The 23,497-nt window shown below is 36.6% G+C and overlaps 2 protein-coding genes across 6 annotated transcripts in view; both read left to right on the top strand.

Moving 5' to 3' along the window:
• Positions 1 to 14,707, top strand: part of LOC144053342 (septin-7-like) — a 31,886-nt gene extending 17,179 nt beyond the window's left edge. For both annotated transcript variants that reach the window (XM_077567715.1, XM_077567714.1), the window contains exons 4-13: positions 1,285 to 1,385; positions 1,508 to 1,642; positions 4,036 to 4,153; positions 4,282 to 4,374; positions 4,881 to 4,977; positions 10,489 to 10,540; positions 10,779 to 10,904; positions 11,523 to 11,658; positions 12,050 to 12,195; positions 12,358 to 14,707. In XM_077567715.1, coding sequence (XP_077423841.1) covers positions 1,285 to 1,385; positions 1,508 to 1,642; positions 4,036 to 4,153; positions 4,282 to 4,374; positions 4,881 to 4,977; positions 10,489 to 10,540; positions 10,779 to 10,904; positions 11,523 to 11,658; positions 12,050 to 12,195; positions 12,358 to 12,397 — 1,044 coding nt within the window. In that variant the 3' untranslated portion in view covers positions 12,398 to 14,707. The remainder of the gene's footprint in view (positions 1 to 1,284; positions 1,386 to 1,507; positions 1,643 to 4,035; positions 4,154 to 4,281; positions 4,375 to 4,880; positions 4,978 to 10,488; positions 10,541 to 10,778; positions 10,905 to 11,522; positions 11,659 to 12,049; positions 12,196 to 12,357) is intronic.
• A 1,594-nt stretch (positions 14,708 to 16,301) lies between these two features.
• ppp6r3 (protein phosphatase 6, regulatory subunit 3) overlaps positions 16,302 to 23,497 on the top strand; it is a 34,322-nt gene continuing 27,126 nt past the window's right edge. For 2 of the 4 annotated variants that reach the window (XM_077567099.1, XM_077567098.1), the window contains exons 1-6: positions 16,302 to 16,723; positions 18,427 to 18,585; positions 19,980 to 20,213; positions 21,793 to 21,979; positions 22,065 to 22,202; positions 22,461 to 22,526. In XM_077567099.1, the coding sequence (XP_077423225.1) occupies positions 19,987 to 20,213; positions 21,793 to 21,979; positions 22,065 to 22,202; positions 22,461 to 22,526 (618 nt within the window). In that variant the 5' untranslated portion in view covers positions 16,302 to 16,723; positions 18,427 to 18,585; positions 19,980 to 19,986. The remainder of the gene's footprint in view (positions 16,724 to 18,426; positions 18,586 to 19,979; positions 20,214 to 21,792; positions 21,980 to 22,064; positions 22,203 to 22,460; positions 22,527 to 23,497) is intronic. The other 2 variants (XM_077567097.1, XM_077567096.1) reach the window with 1 other exon arrangement.

Genomic DNA, 23,497 nt, shown 5'->3' with positions numbered 1-23,497 from the left:
TGATCTGATGGATAAGCCGCACCATTGTATTAGTCACAGGGTTGAATGCAAGTAAAAAAAAAAAAGTAGCGGCTTATGGTCCAAAAATGACTGTACTGGTACTTGGTATCGGTGACTGCTCAAGAGTTTAGTACTCGCACTGGTAACTGTCTGTAAAAAAGTAGTATTGAACATCTCTAGTTTTTACAGTACAAGCAAATGTCCAAATGTAGAGTTGAACACCTTTAGTGTAGTATTACATTGTGCTGCAACATGACTGCAATCACTGAGGTCTACTGAAAGAGATGCACCGTGATTAAGAGCAAAGCGAGAAAGTGTCCCCAACTGAGCTATTGCAATAATCATTATTCATTATTCATTATTCCTCCAGAGCACACAGAATACAACCCCGAAAGAGGTTCACCGCTTCTGGAAAACGATCATTTAAATGTATAATTTAGGAGGGAAAAAAAGCAAATCACAGATGTTCCTTCTGGCATTAAGAAACAAACAAAAAATCTGAAGAAAGAATTATGGAATCATAAAAAACAAAACAAAAACCTTCACCACTAGGACTTTTTTCGTTTGTTTGTTTTGATGAGCATGTGCATCTAGATGTCGCCAATATCCAAGTTGGACTTGGCTCCTCGCTCACAGAAGCCTGATTTAAAATGTCTTATTTCCTGATTTTAAACCTGCATAGTAAACTTTTTTTAGCTGATGAAGCAGGATAAACAACTCACAGACTGTGTGCACCTAAAATTGCAGTCTTGTTAACTCATTCACTCACAGCCATTTTCACTGAAGCAATCCCCTTCGATCCGGGCTGTTTTACTGGATTTTGACTGATTTTGCAAGGCCTCAGAATATTGTGTTCTATTGCTATAAAAACATGAAACCTAACAAAAGAATGGTTGGAGTCTCGTCTTTCATCAGGAAAAAAGTATGTTTACATTTTCCAGCAATTAGCATTAGAATTTAGCTAAGTTTCATCATTATTCACAAATCTGTTTAAAACACTGGGGGGAAATAGCCTAGTTTAAAACATGGCCCTGGTTTATCTCTTGTAATCTGCTGCCACCTGCTGGCCATTTTTGTAATAACTACCATTGCTTCAACCATTCTCTTCAGTTCAGAGGCTACACCAAAGCCCTCTGCATGCTCTAGCATAAAAAAAACATTAAAAAAAACAAAATGTGTAAATATGTTTTTGGCACCATGGGAATATTTAAAATAGAACCTATATACGTTTTTGGGAGCAAATGTGTTAATGGATCATGTTACTGAATGGGTTGTGTGTTTCAGGTGGAGCAGTCTAAGGTACTTATTAAAGAAGGGGGCGTCCAGCTAACACTCACAATTGTTGATACACCAGGATTTGGAGATGCCGTAGACAATAGTAACTGGTAAGTATCTTTCTTGTTTATGTGTCATTGATTCACTCAGTCCAATTGTTATACTATAGAAATTATTTAAATATTTTTCCCCTGTTTTATATACAGTACGTTAATGCTCTCTCCTTTTTCAGTTGGCAGCCAGTTATCAACTATATTGACAGCAAGTGTGAGGACTTCCTGAATGCAGAATCGAGGGTGAACCGCAGATTGATGCCAGACAACAGGGTCCACTGCTGTCTATACTTCATTGCGCCCTCTGGACACGGGTAGGGGAAACATTTAATCAGATCATATTTGGATGTATCACATTAGGAAACACTGGAAATCATGTTGACGTGCTATAGGACAAGTTGTTCACAGAAGACTGAACAGTTTAATCAGTCAGTATAATATTTAACTTTAACCCTTCAAATCCAAAACTGTCGTCGGTGACAGGTCAACACGCTTGTTTTTCAAATCGTGGTAATTCCTGAACCGCTAGGGCTAGCAACGTAATCCCAATGCCTTCTGAAAGCAGAGAACCGGAGCTTTACGTGGATGCCACATATATTACGGTAGCTAGCCGATTGTCACGTGTGGAGGGGGGGGGGAAGTCCCGCGTCATAGAGATGAGTAACTTCAAAGTACCGTAACTCCGTAACTATTTGTGCTAGCAACGTAATTCCAACTGTTTCTGAAAGTCGAGAAGCAGAGCTTTGCATCAATTCCACATACATTACGGTAGCTAGTAGATTTTCATGTGTGGAGGAGGGGGACGCACTGTGTCAGAGGAGAGTGACGCAGGAGACGGGAGATGACGCATCTCTTACAAATCAACGTATCTACGGAACCATTTGTGTCGGCAACGTATCTGAAAGCAGAGGAGCAGAGCTTTACGTCGAGAGAACCCCCCCCCCCTAAAAACAATAAAAACAGGCAGACTGCTATGATAAGAGTACTAAAAGGGTTAATAGGTATATTGAATTTTGTGCAGCATGATTTACATTTATAAATAAATCCCGTGGCCATGTCTTGGGCCATAATTTTAGCAACCATTTACAGTACAAGTAACACCAGCTAAACAAGACTCTTAAGGGTTGTCAGCTAAAAAAAATTCAGAGTTTAGTCATTCAGCATGTTTGTTGAACTGTGTTATGATCATTGATATCAGACTCAGGTTAAAAAAATTTTTTTTAAAATATTTGTTGTTATTGTATGCTATTACTGCTACACATACCTCCCAGGGAACATTGTTGTATATACCAGTCCAATAATTATATTTGACACGCTGTAGGTGTAATCTAGTTCTGATCATCTTTCTACTTGGGGGGAACTGTGATTGGCCCAGAGATTAGAGTTTGTTCCAAGGACTACAATGATCTACAGAAATGGATCACAGTACACTGTACCAGGGAAACAAACAAACAGGTCCAGCACGAGTGTTTTTGGACCTCTTTAGTCATCTGACACTGTTGTGCCTCATCTCAATGATATGGATCAAACCCAATTTAGTCATTTAGTAGCATTTTAAATATACGTAGGATGAAAACCTGCATCTGCTTATTTTTTGGGGTTAATAGGGAACATTTACTACTTCCAGGTTTTTGTCTGAGCTGATCTAGCTCACCTTCCCTGTGGTCAACCATGTGTGTCATTGAATGATACTTAATATAAGCACGCATCAGCGCAGGTTCACAAATTGGCTTCTTCTTCACCTCAGCTCAGATATTTGAAAGAATGCCCTGACACGTCTTACATGTAGTAAACAACAGGTTCAGTCATAATTTGATACTTGTGGAAAAACTCTTCCCCGGTGTCTTACGACGTCTTATGATACGACATATATGTGGCATGTTTTTCTTTAAATCATATCTCCTTTCTTGCAATGTAATTATTATTGTTATTATTATTAATTATGCTAAGTGTCCTTTCTGAGAAGCTACACTATTATAACAGTAATATGTGCATTTATCAACACTCGCTGTAGCCACCAAACGAAGCCAACAAATTACACTTGTCAATTAATGCAGCGTTTTGTCCATAACATGGGCGAACACAAAAACAGTGTAGTGCAGAAGAGCTCGATCACTGACAGATTTTCAGATTAGAAATGGGCATTTGTATTTTTGTAAATTCTCTATATGTCCCCCTTTAAAGACCTGTGCACTCGCATAACTACACCTTATTTGGGCTAGTCTCAGGATTGTATTCATAGTAACCATGCAAGTAAATAAATTTAAATAAATGTGTCCGACTTGTCATTGTATTAAAAATGCATTCTCTCTAGAACCAGCATCATTTTTGAGTGCATGTTGCTTTGGCCCCCTGCTGGTGACCTACTGAAATGTACTTGCTGTAGTACCACTGTTAAAAGAGGAAGGCCTATCTCTATTTGATGGGGGGAGGAGGGACAGTGATTCTTAAATGGGAGTATTCGTTCCTTTCCAAAGAGTATGAAACCTTACGAGATTTTTTTCTTAATTTAGGTTACTTTTTCTGCTGTACACATTTACTCTTAGACTGGCGTTCACATGCAATGAGGTTTACACTGTCAGACATCCAATCCCCAAACATAATTGGTGCAATTTTTTGTAGTCCTCTTCAGTTATTGATATTACCATGAATTGATGCATGTATGTTGGTCCTTTTGTTTTCCACCCATCCATTGTTTATTCTTCAGACTAAAGCCTCTTGACATCGAGTTCATGAAGAGGCTCCATGACAAAGTCAATGTCATTCCACTTATTGCAAAAGCTGACACTCTGACCCCAGAGGAATGCCAGCTTTTTAAGAAACAGGTATTTGTGATCACTAGCAAAACCATTCTCACTTTTTTATCCGTACTTTTTTTCCTGAAAATGCTTGATCTAAAATGTCTGGGGGATAAAATGTATGTTTGACTTTGATAATGTTTCCTTTTCTGCAGATAATGAAAGAGATCCAGGAGCATAAAATCAAAATTTATGAATTCCCAGATACAGACGATGATGAGGACAACAAGCTGATCCGGAAGATCAAGGTACTGGACTACAAAATGTTGTTAGTAATCTGCCGCGAGAATAAAAAAATGCCAAAGGTCAGTCTGTCCTTTAGTTCAATTCCATTGCTTGCCGTTTTGCCCCAGTTTTAGCTGTAGCTTCTAGACAAACTCATTGAATAAATACAGAAATGATCAATCATGTAACATGCCCCAGTAACTGCTACCACTGGCCAAAACAAAACATGGTATCTGTTTGCCTCTTTCAAATGATACCAGTCGAAAGTGTTTACGTATCTCTTCCTAAACATTTGGCTACAAAAATATATAAAATATTTTATTTAGTCACTTTTCTTCTCTTTAATTTAAGAAATGGCGGACATGGCCCTTCCTTAACTCATCTACCGTATGTAGCTTCAACGTTGCCCAGAGTTGCATGGGAATGTCAGTCATTGATAAAGGCTTTAATGCCATGTGACAACCCAATTGCAATACATATGATAGTAAAATTCCATCAAACAAAATATTAAGACAATTTTTTCCCACAGGAGAAGATGCCATTGGCTGTGGTTGGCAGTAACGTGGTAATCGAAGTGAATGGAAAGAAGGTCAGAGGTCGTCAGTACCCGTGGGGTGTGGCAGAAGGTAGGTGTAAAGCAGGTCATCTGCCAGAGCGAAAAGATACTTTTCAGACATTGTATGTCTTTACTCTTTGGATGTTATAGAATTTGCGTTTTTGTAGGTTCACTGAATAGGATGTTCCAGAACATATGTTTATACCAGTATGTTCTCAAATCCCCTTTGTATTCTCAAAATGTATTAACTGCCACAGGTGATAAATTAAATCTTGGCAAAATGTCATCTGGAAAAATATGTTCATTAAAGCCAGTTCAGATCATTTCAGTTTTCCCTCTGATAGGAGATTTATGGATATAAGGGCTGTTTTAGCTAACTGTCGTTGGAGTTTTTGCAATTAGAAAGTAGGGTTGAATGATTTTGAAAAATAATCTAATATATTTTGTTTTTTAATCAAAAAAAGAGTGTTAAAGAATAACATGTTCAACATGCAGGGATAAATGGGCATGAGGCTATGATGGTAGTTTTGAGTAGTTGAGTTTTCATAGTTGAAGAAATACCAACTTTTGAAATCAATAAATAATCATTTTTATTAATTGTGATTTCAATATCAATCAATCAAAGCAATTGCGATTATTTTTTTTGTATAATCGCCCAGCTATCTTATCTATTTGAGTTAGAGTTGTGAATTTACTAGGGGTGTCAGGCAATTAAAAATCTTTAATTGTAACTAATCGCATGACTTTAGTTAACTCATGATTAATTGCAAATATTATCTGTTCTAAATGTACAGCAACCATTTTTTCCCTAAGTTTAAATACTCTTAAAGTGGGGGAAAAAAGGGTTATTGTACATTTAGAACAGATAATATTTGCAATTAATTGAGTAATAGAAATATGGCTGCATCTTTTAGCCATTGATACAGTAATTTCATAATTCATAAAATTTTGTTAATATCAAAAAGATGTACTATACTGTAAAAAATGAGTCTAATATTGATTTGTGTTGAGGTAATTTTTCTGCCACTAGATGGTATAATTGTATTTGTAAGACGGTGACAGCTCAGTGGATTTTTCTTTTCATATTAAGAGCTATATAATCTTTAACATGAAGTAACTTTTTGAAATCCTGCACTTAAAATAAAACTTGACCCCAGTCTCCACAAATGCATGCAATATTATTAAATTAATTACTGCAAAATTTTGATGTGGACGTGTCTTCTGCTTTCCAAGTAAGGAGCGGTCTTTAATCATGCGTTGAAAAAAAGTGGCATTAAAGGAACTTTAAATTAACACACTAATTTTGACACCCCTAGAAGTTACTAAACATTTTGACGTGCAGTCTTTTAAACGTTCACTGTGACAAAACAATTCTACCAGAACAAGTGTTTGTCATTAACAAAACATGAAACAATCTTATGTACTGTAAATGTGTGGACTGCACTTTTTAAGGACTGATCATATTCAGAATCTATTAATAAATAAATAAAATACACATACACACACGCACACACATATATATATATATATATATATTTTATTTTATTTTTTTCAATGAAGTGCAGCGATGTGAATTATTTTCAAAATTGCAGCCTTTACAATTTGAAAATTGCATTCTACTACTCTGCGATGTTGATTTGAATTTGATCCAAGCATTTTGCAAAATACTAGTTGCAGACAGAATGTCTCTCTGAATAGTATTGCATTTTGAGTTAGTTTGATTTAGTCATGTCAGTTAATACATTGTTTGCTTTTACTCCCACTGTGTTCCCCCCAACCAAATCAGAACATTCCTTCTGGCTTTGTCCTGGTAGGGATTCTGGAAAAGGAGGCTGGACCTTCTGTGTCTTGAAATATATTTCTTTCACTAAGCATCCAGCTGATATCCAAGATATTCGTCATGTTTTTTTATTTATGCTCGAGTTGTCTGAAAGATGATAATTAATTAGTTTTTCACATTTTCATTCTTTCCTTTCTCTCCCTTTTCTGTTTTTTTCTTTCATTCTTTTCCATGACTGACAGAGGGCATATTTGGTAAACAGATCCAGCCTTGTCTTTATTTTAACCCCATTTTGTCACCTTCAATTCCCCATCAGAGCAACCCTGACCTTAATCTTTCCATCACTCCTTTCCTCTCCACTCTTCTGTTGCTGCGCTCACCTCATTAGGCTGATGATCAAATCGATGCTTTTATCAGACTTGGGCATTATATTGATTTCAACATTCAAATATTGAAAAATTCCTTGCTTTCATACAATGCAATTATATATATTTTTTAAACTCAATAGTCTAAACATGATTCTGATTATTATTACATTTGTGGAATATGAATCATGAAGCAAAGTCCAGCAATTTTTATCCATCTTAGGGGGCGGCCATTTTGCCACATGCTGTCAACGGACGATGACATCACAGTTGCTCAGGCAATGACAAATCACAGCTCACCTGTTTTCTGAAGCTGAGCTGTGATTGGTTGTTACTCAAGACCTGAGAAATTGGCATGTCATTTTCACTTCACAGCAAGTGGCAAAATGGCCGCCTTACCGTAGACTTCTTTCCCTTACTAAATAAAATCAGCATTTTGAAAATACATCTTGTAATTACTTTGGTTGACTTATGTGAGATATTAAATTTGGCTTGATGGTCCGCAACTTTTAGCTGAGCAATTGTTACGTTTAAAAATAAATAAATAAATAAATAAAAAATTAATAAAAAATTTAGATCAGGTATTAAGAAATTATTGTTCATGGCATTTGACCTATATTTAGTTGATGCTAAATGTAATAGCAATGAGGAAAAAGAGCCTTTTGTATACCAAGGTCACATAAATGCTTACTGGCGTCTTTCATTTGGAAAATTAAGTACAATCTGACTAGAATATTTTTCATGCAAATAGTATTGTATTTTGTTTTCGTCTGTTCTTCTCGAGACATGTTATTTCAAGCAACATCAGTTTTTTTTGTCCTAGGTCTGATGCTGTGGCTAGTCTTTGAGAAAATAAATTTTAAGCTGTTTAAAGTTGAAGCTGCAATGCATTGCACTAACACCGTGGGTCCCATCTTTGCTTATAAATTGTACAGTTCTACAGTTCTCCCTGATGTATCATGTGATTCAATTATCTGTGTTTGGATCAAACAGAGACATACATGCACAGGTTAAAATGCTGGCCAGACTGTTATCACTGAACAAAGCTGGGATCCATGATCTTCATACATTGTAAATAGGCTCATGAGCTCATATTGTAGCAGTCTGTGTAAGTTATTAATGTAACATGGCTTTGTCATTATTTTCATTCATTTGCATTCCTGGGTGATCCAAAACACACAAACAGGCATGCTTTTGCATGTGTCAAAAAATAGATTTTACGCTTTTAACGCACATTATTGTAGTTTATCATCATACATAAATAAATTTAAAAAACTATTACTATACATTGACCCCTCAGGCCCAAAACACCTGATGGATGGACAGTGACAATATTCTTGAAAATGATCACTGATTGACAAATAGACAAGATATATACAGGGTTAAGAATAATTCATCAGGTATTTTCTGCCTATAGGATTAGACTACTATTATTGACAAGTCATTTAGTTTTCTCCCCTTTAAACCATGAGATCCTTGTTTGTTTGCTCCCCCAGCTGCTCATGCACAAATCCTCTTATAAGTACCCAACTATCCACTCCCTTTATAACCCCTGCACTCCTAAGCCAGTCAACTTGGATACATGCAGGTTATGATGATGACCTGGGCCAAATCTGGGCTGATTTTGGGCCAGAATCGGCATCTGATATTTTAAAACGCCAGTTACTCCAGACCCAGATTTTGCCCCCGATGGGGACAGAGTGTAACCGAAAAACCATACCCCTCCCCTTCGTCAGAGCTCCCTCCTCTAGAAGATACAGGAGGTCAATGGCTGGCTTGGGAGGCCAAGGGGCGAGACTGCTTAAGTTTCATCAATGGTAAGGTGTCCTCCTTATTCGCTGTCCTGTTGATGATTGACTACCAGTGGACTGGAAGTTAAACCAATAAGGAGCAGCGTTTTTAATGGAGAAGAGGCTGAAGATTGTATGTTTTTTATATTACCACATCATTCATCCTTAGCAGCAGTTTATCTGCAGTCCTTTTCCAGAATCCCATCTGATCATTAACCATGGTTATGTAGTTAAACTGTAGTCAACCTCACTAACTATCCCATCATGAAACTGTTTGGAACAAAAAGTCATTTTATTATAACAATCTTATCTGTGTGGTCAAACAGTAGATGGGTTCTTCTTAGATATGCGAAGGCACAACTTGGCTACGAGAGGATTTATTTTAGATTAGCAACCAACATTGTGCAATTACTGGTTTGATATTTCAACATAAATCCTTAAAATGTATGTTGTACACTGGGTTTAGGAGGTCTTCACATCACATCCCTGTTAAGATCTTGTTCCATAAACAGAGACCAAGATAAATCGTTACAGAACTAATGCACCTTTAAAGGGAACTAGGTGTGCAATTACATTTGAAAAGAAATGGAGTATTATTCTATAGAGCCCTGTTTTGTGTAGACTAGGGATTTACCGAGACCGTGTGTAAGGCTTTGTGACAGGAGCGCAGATGGTGGCCTTGAGCCAAGCGGAGCCAGTGAAAGGGCTTGAAACGTAGTGCTTGCCGGATAGCCTCCTTCACCCTACAAATTGAGGTTCTCCATTTTGTGGAGCATAATTTGCAGTCAGCTAACTAAGTGAATAAAAAGTCTTTATCTGTGTTGATCTGGGGTTACAGAAGTGTTTTCACACAGCTAATATGGTGCCTACTCTGCCTACTTGGAAGTTGTCAGGCTACTGAAGTGGTGGTCAGTCAGTTAGTATCTGAGCATTTTTCCGAGTACGAGTACAGACATAGAGCATCGGCTATCTGTATCGATGACTCCCTAGTGCAGACTTTATAACCATTGAGGATCGATAAACTTGTAAGGATCAGAAATATTGGATATTAAGTTAACAGATCAGAAGTTGTAATAGATGGCTAGCAGATTTCCGAATATGATTTTTTTAATAACGCTTTAAGGACCCTATATTTACAATCAGCATCTTAGAAATTGAGGCTTTCAGGATGCACAATCTGCAAAAACATTAAAGCATGTTTCAAATCCATTGTGTCTGAATATATATTTTGCCCATAGATTTGTAACCTCGTATTAAAGCTTGTTGTATGTTCGCTTTGACGAGCGATCATGGTAAATAATCTCAATGATATCCACATCTACAACCAATTGTATGAATTAATTAGAAAGAGTAACTCATATGTCAGTCAAAATAACTAATAAACTGCATTAATCACCACCACAAATCTTTTTTTTATTTTTTTATTTTTTTACTTATGTTGTCAATAACCAAAAACAGAGTGAAATGTTTTTCTTTCACATTAACTGCAACAGTTAACCCTAATTGCAAAAGTGAAGCCAAAGCTTAAAACACTCTCCCCCCGCCCATTCTCTATTCACTGACTGCAATCAACAACAAAAACTTGCTCACCATCATTTTAATAAAAGTGTGATCATTGTGTCCCCACTTGTTTTTCTGTGTTTCAGTGGAGAATGGGGAGCACTGCGACTTTACTGTGTTGCGCAACATGTTAATCAGGTGAGAAGTTGTGGATTCTGCATTAAACTGCTCAAAGCAAAATTTCCCTTAAAGAATACATCACTTTATAGTCTCACACACAAACTACTCAGCTAGTTCAGAACAGCCCACGCCCACATGCTTGGGAGGTGATTCTATTATAACAAGTCCAGTTCCTTTTGATTCTGGTCTTCTTGCACAACAATGACCAGGATCACTCTGAATTTTTATATATGACTTTCCTCCCCCCTATCAACAGGACCCACATGCAGGATCTGAAGGATGTTACCAACAATGTCCACTATGAGAATTACCGCAGCAAGAAACTTGCTGCCGTCACCTGTAATGGAGTGGATAACACCAAGGCCAAAGGACAACTTACTAAGTAGGACTCATAACTTCTCTTAAGCTAAAACACTGCTTATTCATGTGCCCTAAATTAATATACTAAACGTTATAATACTGTACGTGACTACGTGTTGCCATCCACTGTCTGAAGTATAATACAAAAGTACAAAATGGAGCAATTAATGTGGAACCTCTTGGTAGAACTTTGGTACACTCACAAATCAATTTGCAAATTGTTAGGGCAAATCATTTTTAAGTTTACGACCGATGCTTCCTGACATTCATGCGGAATGCCCAGTAATGCTCAATTGTTCTTTCTTTCACACTGCATAAATTACGTTGGACAAAATAAACTGAATACAATTTAAAAAAACAACAACTTTAGGCCACTATACTAATATTGAGCAACATGTACTAGTATCTACTAGTATCAGAAGATTCCATTTGGCTCATGGAGGTGGTACTACAACAATCAAGATACAGGGGCAAATTATTTAAGTAAATTTAAGAAAATATTTTATAGTGATATTTTAAATTAATTTAACACGACAAACAACAGTGTATAATACAGCACAATATTCTATACAGTATACATGTAGACCAGAAAAACCCAGATGCAACGTCGAAAAAAAAAATCTGATGTAATTTTCAACAGGAGTCCCTTGGCACAGATGGAAGAGGAGAGGAGGGAACATGTGATGAAAATGAAGAAGATGGAGGCAGAAATGGAACAAGTCTTTGAAATGAAGGTTAAGGAGAAGAAGCAGAAACTAAAGGATTCAGAGGCTGAGGTACAAGTGTGTTTTTATATATCAGGGGTCACCAACCTTTTTGAAAGTGAGCGCTACTTGGGTATTGATTGATGTAAAGGTCTACAAATTTGATACACAACTCTAGCATTCAAATCACCTTTAATAATAAAAATGTTATTAATAACCAATTATTTTCTTCATGAGAACAATAATTGGGAAACAGATACAAATCAATAGACAACACTTTATACTGTGTCTATAAATCTCTGCCAGTGTTTACATCTTCAAACATTCCCTTCTGCAACACTCCTAGAAAATTAAACTGTCCCATCACTGGTGAGCTTTTTTTTTTTAGAACAGGTCTGTTGACTACTCATGGGGGTCAAGTTTGTGGTTTTATACTGTATGAGTCTGCTTTTCCAACTTTCAGCTGGAGCGACGTCATGAACAAATGAAAAGGAACCTGGAGGCGCAGTACAAAGAGCTTGAGGAGAAGAGACGAGTGTTTGAAGACGAGAAAGCCAACTGGGAGGCTCATCAGAGAATCCTTGAGCAGCAGAAATTGGATGCCTCTAAGTAAGTAACAAACACCCTCAAACATCTTTTTTTTTTACAACATATGCAAGGTGTGTGTGGACGGGAGAATACGCATAAAACAAAAGTGCGCGTATGTGCACTTTTGTGTGAACTGGAGAATGTGGCCCTGATTTCTAAACAACCTTTCCTGTTTTCATCTAGGACAATGGAGAAGAACAAAAAGAAAGGAAAAATCTTTTGAAGACTAGTTTTGTTCCTCCCAAGTACCAGCTGTGGCCCTAAAATCCTTTTTTCGCTCGCTCGCTTTCTCTCTCGCTCTCACACCCAACATACACACCCAACGCATGCACACACACTCAGTTAATAATATAACATAGCATTCTAGTATTCATTCTTAGTCATTTCAAATGTGACATGCATTCCATATACACATAGTCACACAAAATATTTACCTTTTAATTCTGATGAGCACCTGTGATTTTGTTGGAGAATTCATGTGTTTGTAAATTTGTCTTTCCCCTTATTTGTCCAGACAAAGAGGAGAAACCCGAGTTCCTCTGAGCTAGTCTAGCGGTAAAACATGGTGGGGACCATGTATTTATACACATGTACTCTGTGTTAGTCTTGTGCTCTCAAGATATTCTTTGAATCCACTCTTCTATACTCTTTGTAACTATTTCCACCTTAGTGCACTAAATGTCTTTGGGAGTAAGTTGGACGAATGCTTGGTGTATGTACAATGCTTAAAAATGTATTAGACCACCATTCATGATAATGAAAAAAAGACTGTAAAGCATTAAGAAATACTGTAATGTACTCTTTAATTGAGCTTTCAGTAAGTAGTTAAGCAATTTGAACAGAAATGAGAAATTTCCAAACAATTTCCTTCTACTCGGGCATAATAATTTGACATTTTAATCAGGAATAATAACTATTGTATTTTAGCATTTTTTTTTTTTTTTAAAGTATGACATTTAAAGAGCCTACTGGTATACTGTACTTAAAAAAAACAAAAACATTTTGGGATATTTTATATTGCAATGCTGGTAATTTGGGCAGCTATTATAAATTGTACATTGGCGTGGTGGTCTAATATATTTGTTAAGTACTACAACTGACTCAGGGGACTGCTGCAGAAGTCAGGTTGAAAGTAAGACCCGGTCACTTCTAAACTAGACATTGGACTGGAGCCAATAACTTTTCAAAACATATGGCTGAAGTATTGTTGTCTAATAGAAGAGAGAAATCATTGAAAGAGCCGACACCATCGGGGTTAACTGTTAGTTAGCAAACTGATGTTGTGCTGATAATTTACACGTGTACGGTATTGGTTTCTTTATTCTAATTGGTGAATAATTTGTTTACCAAATAAGAATTTAAAAAGAAAAACAAGTGAATTACTTAACACCCACTCATGACATTCTATGGTTTTACATGATTAAGTCTAAAGGTATTCAGTGTGTTACATTAAATTGTGTTTTAAAGTCAAGACAGCTCAGAGGGCCAGAAGGATCTCTAACTGCAGTCAAAGTTGTCTTTACTTTGTGTGTTTCCTCGTTGGGTATTATGCAAAAGCCTCGTTGGTGTCGATATACAGTACAGAGTTTACAAATGACCATGATTATTATGTATAAAAAATAAAAAAAGCTTTTATATTGTGATGTCACTGACAACTGCTGTCAAGGACTGTACAAAGTAAAAGAAAAAAAAGTAAGTTTTCCTCCATCCTGTACTGCAAAGTAAAAAAGTAAAGATGTTTTAGAGAAGTCCATATAGCCTTATCTCTGATATTACTGTAATATAGTATGAAAATGCTTCCACATAACCAACAAAGGCTTGCTTGTCAAATAGAATATTGTAAGTTCAGGCCAGAGGGAAATACTTTCAACAGTTACTATTTCGTACCCAGAGTCTTCATGTTTTATTTTCTTATGCCCGTGAATATGATGTGTAATGGAAAAGGACCGCTCCCGTGTAGTTTTCCTAAGTAACCCTTATATGAATCCATTATCTTACTATAGTTTTCCATACTGCATGGAGTGTTCTTGGTGCATTAAAACCAGATGTTAAAGGGACATACCCTAAACCTTAGCACGTAGATATTATCTATTGCTTCTGGGCATGATAGATGACATATGTTGTGTACATATTGGAAGCTGTTCAGTTGCCTTTTCAATTTTGTGGTGTTTATTTTGCTTATTTGTTTTACAGAATTTTTACAGCCAGAAATAACCACTGAACATGTTATTTGAAAGTCAGTGAATAACTAACGGTAATATGTTTAACACATTTGAATTGATGAATCCAAGGACACCTCTCTATTATGATTGATTTTCTGAGAGAATGAATCAATCAAGTTATCCATCAATTTTTACAAAAGTTGTAGGTATTTTCCATTGATGCTTAAAATGTTACAATTTGCTGGACATTCTGGCAAATTCATTTTTTAAAATTTACTTCTAATGTTTATGTTTTCTCCTAGCTTGTTTTATCAGGTCTGTCTGTTACTGTACATTGACAATATTAAAATTTACAAATGTTTTAACCCCTACTTGTCCAAAGTATCCTTTTTGAGCAACTTTTCATACTAACAGTTTATACACAGAGAGCTTTGCAAGGATATTTTAAAATAAATTTTTCACAGTTAAGGTGTGTGGGTGATGTTTGACTGCTGTGCTAGATCGTGGGGGCTGGAGGAGCATTTACCAAGAACCAATAAGCCAAATCTGATAAGGTGATGAGCCACAGCACATGAGAAAAGTATTGTAGTCGTAACATAACATGGTGATCCAAATTTATGTGGGAGATCATTTTGATACGGCAGCTCCTCAACATGCACACATTGACAGTATGCATGTTTCTGGAGAAAACCATGCGGCCTCCGACTGTGACTACAAAATTGTGTTCTTTTCTTGAAGGGCACTCTCAGGTCTCCTCATAGTAAAATTATACGAATAGTAGATTATGTACTTACTGTTAATGATGTCCTGTCTAGAATGAAGTCCATTGATATGTCAAGTGTTTTGGATGTGAGGATATAAATGTGCTAAAATAATAAACTGAATACAAATACAGTATATGAAGTTCCCTCCTTGGTTTGTGCTGATCGAGCAAGGTGAATTAATTTAAAATCAGCATTCGTGCCCAGGCAGAGCAGCGTCTGACAGACTGTGCGTCACCTGTGCTGAATTGAGTGCCCGGGTTAGTTGCTGTAGTCTACGTTTCTAAATGTATTATTCTGGTATTTGCACTTGAAATGGTCAATAAAAATGATATGCTTATCAATTTTTTGTGTAGGTGTATAGTCCTATTTCATATCAAAGGCCAATAAGAACATATGTTTTAATGTTAAGCTAAATAGCTAAAACAACCGTTAACAACCTGTTGTGGAGAAAAGTGAAACGAGTATAAGGCTCTTATAAAGGTTTAAAATGCGCACATATGTTATCTATCCAGCATCCGAACCCTTACCCTTTTATTTTGTATTTATTTAGTTGTTTATTTATTTTCTCTCTCGAAGTTCTACATATAATGCAAATGCCAATTAATAATGTATTTAACAAAATGCATTGCTATAGTGCCTCGTGTATGGAATTAATCTTCTAAATGAGCTGGATTTATTGAATGTTAAAATAAACAGAGACAAAAGTAAAACATTACTTGATCATTGAACAGAATCCAGATAAAATAAGGTGTGGATGACTGAATCTCTTTCAGGTGGAAAAGCTGCGCATACTGTACAATAGTTTGATAATACGGTACTAACCGCGAACATAGACAGCTGGCTATAACAGATACAAATTTAAAGCTATGCAAATCCTATAGTATATTAATCCACTATACAAAACCGAGCATCATTAGTTTAAACAGCTAAATAATGAATTTATTGTCAATGTCAACAATTAGCATTTTTTGGAAAAATGAATTGATCAGCACCGCAAACCCCGCCCTCTTCTGGCAGCCTTGGTCAATTATCCTAATAATTCTAGCCTATTTCTATTTCATAGTTCACTAACTGGCCACATTGCATGATGATATCAAAATACATTTGTGAGTTTTCGATGAAAAATATACCTTACATATGTTACATTTTGGAAATTTAGCCCACTGCGTAACCTTGCATAGTGACGTCACGTAAAACTGGGTGACAATATGGCGCCGGCGCATGTCACATTTTGTTTTGTACGGCTTGGGTATATCTAAAACCAAATTGCAAGCGTAATTTTGATTCGTTATTTTATTTTTGTACATGGAGCTCGGCAGCCAATATAACAACAAGGACTTTTTTGAGTGATTTGGTTGTAAACCAATAGTATTTCTGTTACTGCCTGAGTGGCGAACCCCTTCTATGCTGTGGGGGAAGGGATCGATGCTATTGACTGGAGGGTAACGCCATCTTGAAAAGTGTCCTCCATTGCCAACTATTTTACGTTGTCACATCCAGTCAGTTTTAAATGTTTGATTTTCCCCATCACCTTTTACATGTATTTGTGTTGGGAACCGATTATTGCTGTTGGACTAGTGGGAAAATATTCATGCTGGAGACTCGCCGTTCTCAAATTTGTTGGTAGGTCCACTGGCTACAGGAACGACTTGTCAGCAGTGATTCTGTAGCCGGCAAACATAAAATACATGCATGTTCCAACTATATGTTAATAGTCAAGCAGTATTAATGACGTATTGGGGGTAAAATTGTTAATTTGGTGGATATGACTAGTGCAGCTGATGGTCGAATTGCTTTGTTTATGATTCTCCTCGTTGTTGCTAGTTTGACAGTTGTGTTTTAGGTTTCAGCAATGTATGCTTGTTGCAATGCGAAATAAGATTTTGCACAACCATTTCGAAGCTTGCGCTGTAATGACAGAGCAAGATGGTCATTTTCGTGGGGGGCTGTAGTGTCCAGCCCACTGCACATTATACCACTGCACATCTTGCGAACCATTAACGACTGACTGCTTGTCGCATTTTTCATTTGGCTGGCCTTTCTCTGCCGTGCAAAAGTATTGTTGTTTATCTCTAGCTGCGGAAGTTGAAAAGCACAATTTTAGGCCACTCCATGAGGTTCTAAAAATATTTACCTTTCCAAGCTCAAAATCAAAACATTGAAACATCTTGAGACTTAGATCTATATTTTTCTCATCCATATGCACTGCCACTAGAAAAGCACCACAGAAATTAAACGAGATCACCTGTTATGACTGCACCAGTTTGGAAAAAAAAAATGTTTTTGCGCTCACGAACAAATATTGTGAGTTCATGTGATTATTTTTTTCAAGGTACTCTTCCCATGTATTTTTTAAAATATTTTTTTAAACAAAGACAAGTAATGCATTTGATTTCATTTGTATTACAATAAACAATAACATATTTATTATGCATTACCGTTTTGGTGTTATAAGTTAGACTAATCAATCATAAATTAATATGAAAAACTGTTGTTAACTTATAAAACACTGACCTGCAGAGATTTTAGCGTTCTACTTAAGACAACCCTATAAATAAATAAAGTATAAATTAAAAAATAAAGCATTTATGCACACAATTCTATTTGTCCCTGTTTCTATCTATAGGTTTTATTCGACTTTTGATGTTTCATGATACAAATGATATGTAAACATGTAGTTTGCAGTTAAGTAACACACGACTCAAAATTCCCCTTTCCTTTAATGTATGAGGGAGTATGTGTGAAGAATTTGAACACTGGCTTCTGATTCCATGAGAAAAAGGTTGAAGCTAATGATATACGCCATACGCTGCCATATTGGACACTTTTGTCCAGTCCACATCATCGCTGTGACGAGTTGTGTCCGATAAAGTTAAAGTACCACTGATTGTCACACCCACGTGGTACTGTTCATTTTGGACTTGTTTCTTGGTCTTCTGTGCTATAAAATGCTGTATAGCGTCGTCAAGTACAGTATTGTCATAATTTAGATGGCACTACGAACGATCTCAGTTTCATATTCTTCTTTTGAGAAAGAGGGTGAAAAAAAAATTTTTGCGGAAGTGACTGGCCAACCCGTACACTGTACAGCGGTGTGCAACCGGTCCATTATGGTGGCATAAATGCAAAAAATTGACTGATTGTCGCCAAAATGTATGTGTACATATGTAAACATGATAATCATAGTCCGAAAATACTAGAATGAAACTCGCCATATCATGGATTTTATTAACATCACGTGACAACACTTTCGACGTTAATATGATCTCACGTGATGTATGTTGATGTGTGATACACTGATTGTCATTTACCATTGCTGTTTACAGGTGGTGTACTGTTAGATATGCGCCACTGTTGTGATAGTCATTTACAATTTGCTGACTAACCTGGAAGTTCTTAGTAACCTGGAATGGGCTACAAATATCACACCCCAGAACAACCTTTTTTTTAACCTGAACTCCGCTGTCTGGACTACCCACAAAAAGGTAGGTAGGTGAAGGTTGCTATGTATTACGCAACAAGTATGATGCACAAGTCAAGTATTTGCAATGTTTTATTGTTATTCAATATTCTCTTTTTCTTAAAACACATTTTACTAAATCGCAAAAAATACAGGAACACTGTATGATATTAAACGGAATGCCACTCAGGCATCCCCTCTGGCTGCGCCAGTGGCTAACAAGCCGAAAGTTGTTTTTTTAAAATGGAATTAGGGCGACATTAAGCAGCTATAACTTCAGAATTGGTCATACATATCTGTTCTGTAAATAGTATTTTGCCATGAAAGTACCCATAAAAAATCATACTTTTTTAACACTTAATATAATATCATGGGTAGGCATGTTTTTCTGCTAATACAGGTTACATTGTGAAGAAAAAAAATCCATATGTGGGTGAATTTGTAATTGCTGAACTGCGAACCTGCAGGGGTTGACTAAGCTTATTATTACACAAATTATATTCAGTCATTTACCTCATCAGTGATCAAATCAATTAATAATTGATATCTCAGCTCCTGAAGCAGATAAAAACATAATTCCAGGTTAGAAAAAATCGATTTGGCAATATATCACCATATTACAGCACACAATTCTCGAATCGATTTTATATGCGGCCAAATCGTTTTTTAAACATACATTTTTTATGGGAATATTCAACAAAACGTCTTACTTAGGGTTAGGATTCACACATTAAGTATGGAAGAATGTTATATTAATGGTACATTAAGCCATAATAATTAGAATATTAATATTATTATTATTATTATATTAAGCAATAATCAATTTATAGATCCAAATCGGGATTAATCTGTATCGAATCACTGTCAACTGGTTCCATTGGTTCAAAGTACTCAGCGTGTCATCACAGTCATTTATTTCATAACTCCCGCGAAACTGCGTCAGCTAAGAATGCTCGAATAGTCGAAAACTCCACGATACGCTACGAGGCCCACTTCACCCTTACGTCAGTCACGTGTGTATATTCGGATGCATTTTATCGGCTAAGAAACGGAGAATTGGTCAAAGCAAAATGATGTATCCGCTCTCCCGGCTATAAAGGTAGTAGAGCGCTAGAGCGCTCCCGGCTCTAGTGGCAGAAACGCGGTAATGCGCTCTTGGCCCAAAATGGGTTAAGTCAAAGCTTAAAAGGAACCCTGACTGTAATGACAAGTTTGCTCTATATGATTTATTTGGTTCATAATTATGCAATTCATTTTTCTAAAATCATTTCAAATTTAATACATTTTGTAGAAACTTTATTTGGATGTACAGCGCCATTGTTATTTACGTCGGAACGCATTCAGTGCGTAGTGACGTGGAATGGCGGCTGGCTCTCTGCCGAGCAATGTGAAACACCTATAAATGTCTCTCTTTTGTAGGGCAAATATGTTTTGGAAATTTGACCTCCACGCCACATCTCACATTGACACTCTGCTAGAGAGGGACGATGTAAGACTAACAGATATCATGGATGAGGAGGATGTTCTGCAAGAGTGCAAAGCCCAAAACCACAAACTGGTTGACTTCCTCCTGAGACCAGAGTGCATGGAGGATCTCGTCACCTTCATCACGCAGGAACCGAGTGCTGATGTTGAGGAAAACATTAAATACAAGTAAGACTGTTTTGTGTAAACTAGGACTGGGCAATTAATCAATTTCATTGAGTATGTTTTTCTTTTCTTTTTCTTTTTTTGACTTCTTTTTTTTCTTATTCATAAAAATTTATTAATATATTATAATTCTTCCCCCTTAGCAGCTTTTCCTTTGACTGTGCCTTTGCTTAACAAAAGGTTTACTGAAACATGGCAACCTACCTGGCATGTACTATATGCAGGATTTTGTTTAAATTTTCAGGGACAAAAGTGAAATTGTTTGGAAGCAGGACTTTTTTTTCATTTTATGTTTAGTGACCATTTAATTTAAAATGTTATAATAACATTTTGTTACACATTTCCCTCTCATTTTATTGATGCTGAATTGTCAAATTTTAAAAATGTTTTCTTAAAATATTTTAAGGGTTGTGTGTAAGGACCACTTCCTGCTAGGTTTTAAAAAAAAAAATTTCATTGTCATTTTTTTTGTTTTTATTGAAAAGGCCAGAATCTATTAAAATTGGATAAAAAATAGTTTTTATTTTATTTAGACTAGCCCAGCCCTAGTGCAAACAATAGAAAGTATGGATGATCATTTATTTTTACTTTTCATTTTACCCTCTCAATTAAATGTTCTTACAACAAATGTTTAGAGAGGCAACTTGCATATACACTGGTTGGTCCGCTTTCAATTTGTTGTAATGTAATTTCAAAAAATATATGATTTTTTTTTTTTTTGCTTTAACTTGAATAGGCCTGTCACGAGAATTACTATATCTACTCATCGTTTGAGAACAAGTGGTCACACGATAGTTTTCTACTGTCTTAATGAATTGCCATTTGTTTACTTATGCCACCAATTTTGAACGTTTTCTGATGACTAGAAAATGATGAATATTGGCGCTGATAATCGGCCCAGCCGATAATCGGTCTATCCCTAATTAATCAAACTATGCCACTTATTTTCTTCAACGGAGAACAAAATAACACAACAGGACATGGAGGGCCATCCATTTCTCGACAGCTTGCAACCATAACCTCTCTATAATGTTACTCACTTCATAGCAAAAGAGATGCGGCCCTTGAATATTGTTGAGAAAACAGCGTTTAAAGAAATGTTGCAGATACGCACTACGAATTGCCTAAAAAAACACACACAAAGATTTGACAAAGCTATTCCAGCCTTGTGCTACCATGTGAAAGAGGACATTCTGAAGGAGATAAGACATCTCATTTTACTTTGCCACTAAAGATGTGTGGTTATATGTGTTAACATTTGTTTCAGTGCAATTTTTGGGAACACAGCCTTAGTCTACTTTATTTATAGTTTTCAAACGAGCCTGAGTATTTTATATACAGTTTTCATTTATGTAAGATATTTTACTCACTGCTCTACATTCATCTTGACAGGCTTAAAGTTGAATAGTCATCAAGTCATATATATTTTTGTTGGCAATTTTTTTTTAAACCTTACGACTTACTCCATACCTTTGCCTTGGCTACATGTTTTCAGGGCATGCCTCAGACTCTGTCAAAATGTATCTTCAACATGTCTGTTTTAATAATTTTGCCTGATTTTCTATTTTATTTTTTAATACAGGTATCCCAACATATCATGTGAGCTGCTTACGTCAGATGTGAGCCAAATTAATGACAGATTAGTGGAAGATGAAAAACTGCTGATGAAATTGTATAGCTTTCTCCAGAATGAGTCACCTCTTAATCCACTTCTGGCCAGCTTCTTCTCTAAGGTCTTGTCTATTCTTATAGGACGCAAACCTGAACAGGTGAGCATTCGGGAAAATGACGGGATGGGTGGATGGACAGAGCGTTGGGGCATACCAGAACAATGTGATGTGTTTATTTGTGTAGATAGTGGAGTTCCTCCGGAAGATGGAGGACTTTGTAGACCTGATGATCAAACACATCGGGACATCAGCCATCATGGACCTGCTTCTCAGAATGCTCACCTGCATTGAACCACAACTGTTGCGACAGGATGTCCTTAATGTGGGTAGTAGGATTGTCCAGGAATTATTCTTGATTCATCCTGTGTTCACGTAAATGAAACTAGACCTGATAAATAGTGGTGTGTGTGCTGATAGACCACCTGTTATATGCGAGTCACCACAGGCAGTCATACCTGTATGTGTGCCGCACATGATCAGCAACAACCACAGTAACAGCTCTGTAAACCGAAGACCCCCTATATTTGCTTATAGGTCACAGAATATTTTGTTCACCCTATTTTTTCTTCTCTCGCTTCAGTGGCTGAATCATGAGAATATAATTCAGAGGCTTGTGGACATGGTACAACCATCTCAGGATGAGGATGTAAGTTATTTCACCAACATTTTTCTTTGATACGGAGCCTCGCAAAAGTAGCAAAAACGTTTGCGTTCCTTCGCAAGATAACGCAAATGTTTTTTTTTTTTTAAACGAGTTGATGTACTTCCGGGTCATCTTCCGTGTGACCAAAAGCGACGAGGATGGAGCATCTACTGTTGCTCTACACGCTCTATCCTCGTTGCTTCCAGAAAACGTTCCCACTGCTGTACGCGCTCCATCCTCGTCGCTTTTGGTCACACGGAAGATGACCCGGAAGCACATCAACTCGTTTATAAAAAATTTAAAAAGCGTCCTCTTGCAAAATTTTTTTTGCATTATTTCGCAATCTTTGCGAGGGATTTGGAATGCAAAGTATTTTCTTTGCCCTACCATGTCACCTTAGGGGCTCCGTACTTTGCTGCCTTCACATTGGGAAACATTCACTTTGGTGTCAATTAGGGATGCACCGAAATTAAAATTTTGGGCCAAACTGAAAATGAAAAATGCGGACAAAAATTATGCCAATTTTTACTATCGTTGCTTTTATTATATTTAATTAAAATTATAATAAAATTATAAAATATTTATTTAGCACTGACATTCTAACAAAGCACAATATAAATTGAAATGCGTCCACACCGCAGACATGTTGGCTAATGCTACATTAAACACCGAATCGGGTGAGCATTTTCTGCCGGTGCGATTGCACTTTATAGTCAATGTAATTTGCACGGGCGGGCACGGTTGTGTGCTGTGCGGATGATGTGTTTATATTTGGAGCGGGACACGGTGCGGCACACTTAAAATCCACATGTTCACATATTCACCAACGTTTAAAAATAAATAAATAAATGTTTTCGCATCAGCCAATCGGCTTTGGGGACGGACTGCAAAGTCACACACCGTGTCCTGTTCAGGTCTGTAGTCACCCAGAGATAGTGGTAAGTGTTTACTTGTTTGAAACTGTTGAACTACTA

This window comes from Vanacampus margaritifer, chromosome 6 (genome assembly GCF_051991255.1).
Source record: "Vanacampus margaritifer isolate UIUO_Vmar chromosome 6, RoL_Vmar_1.0, whole genome shotgun sequence".
Classification (NCBI taxonomy): Eukaryota; Metazoa; Chordata; class Actinopteri; order Syngnathiformes; family Syngnathidae; genus Vanacampus; species Vanacampus margaritifer.
The sequence above is the reverse complement of the archived record's forward strand: the minus strand, read 5'-3'. Positions and strand labels throughout refer to the sequence as shown.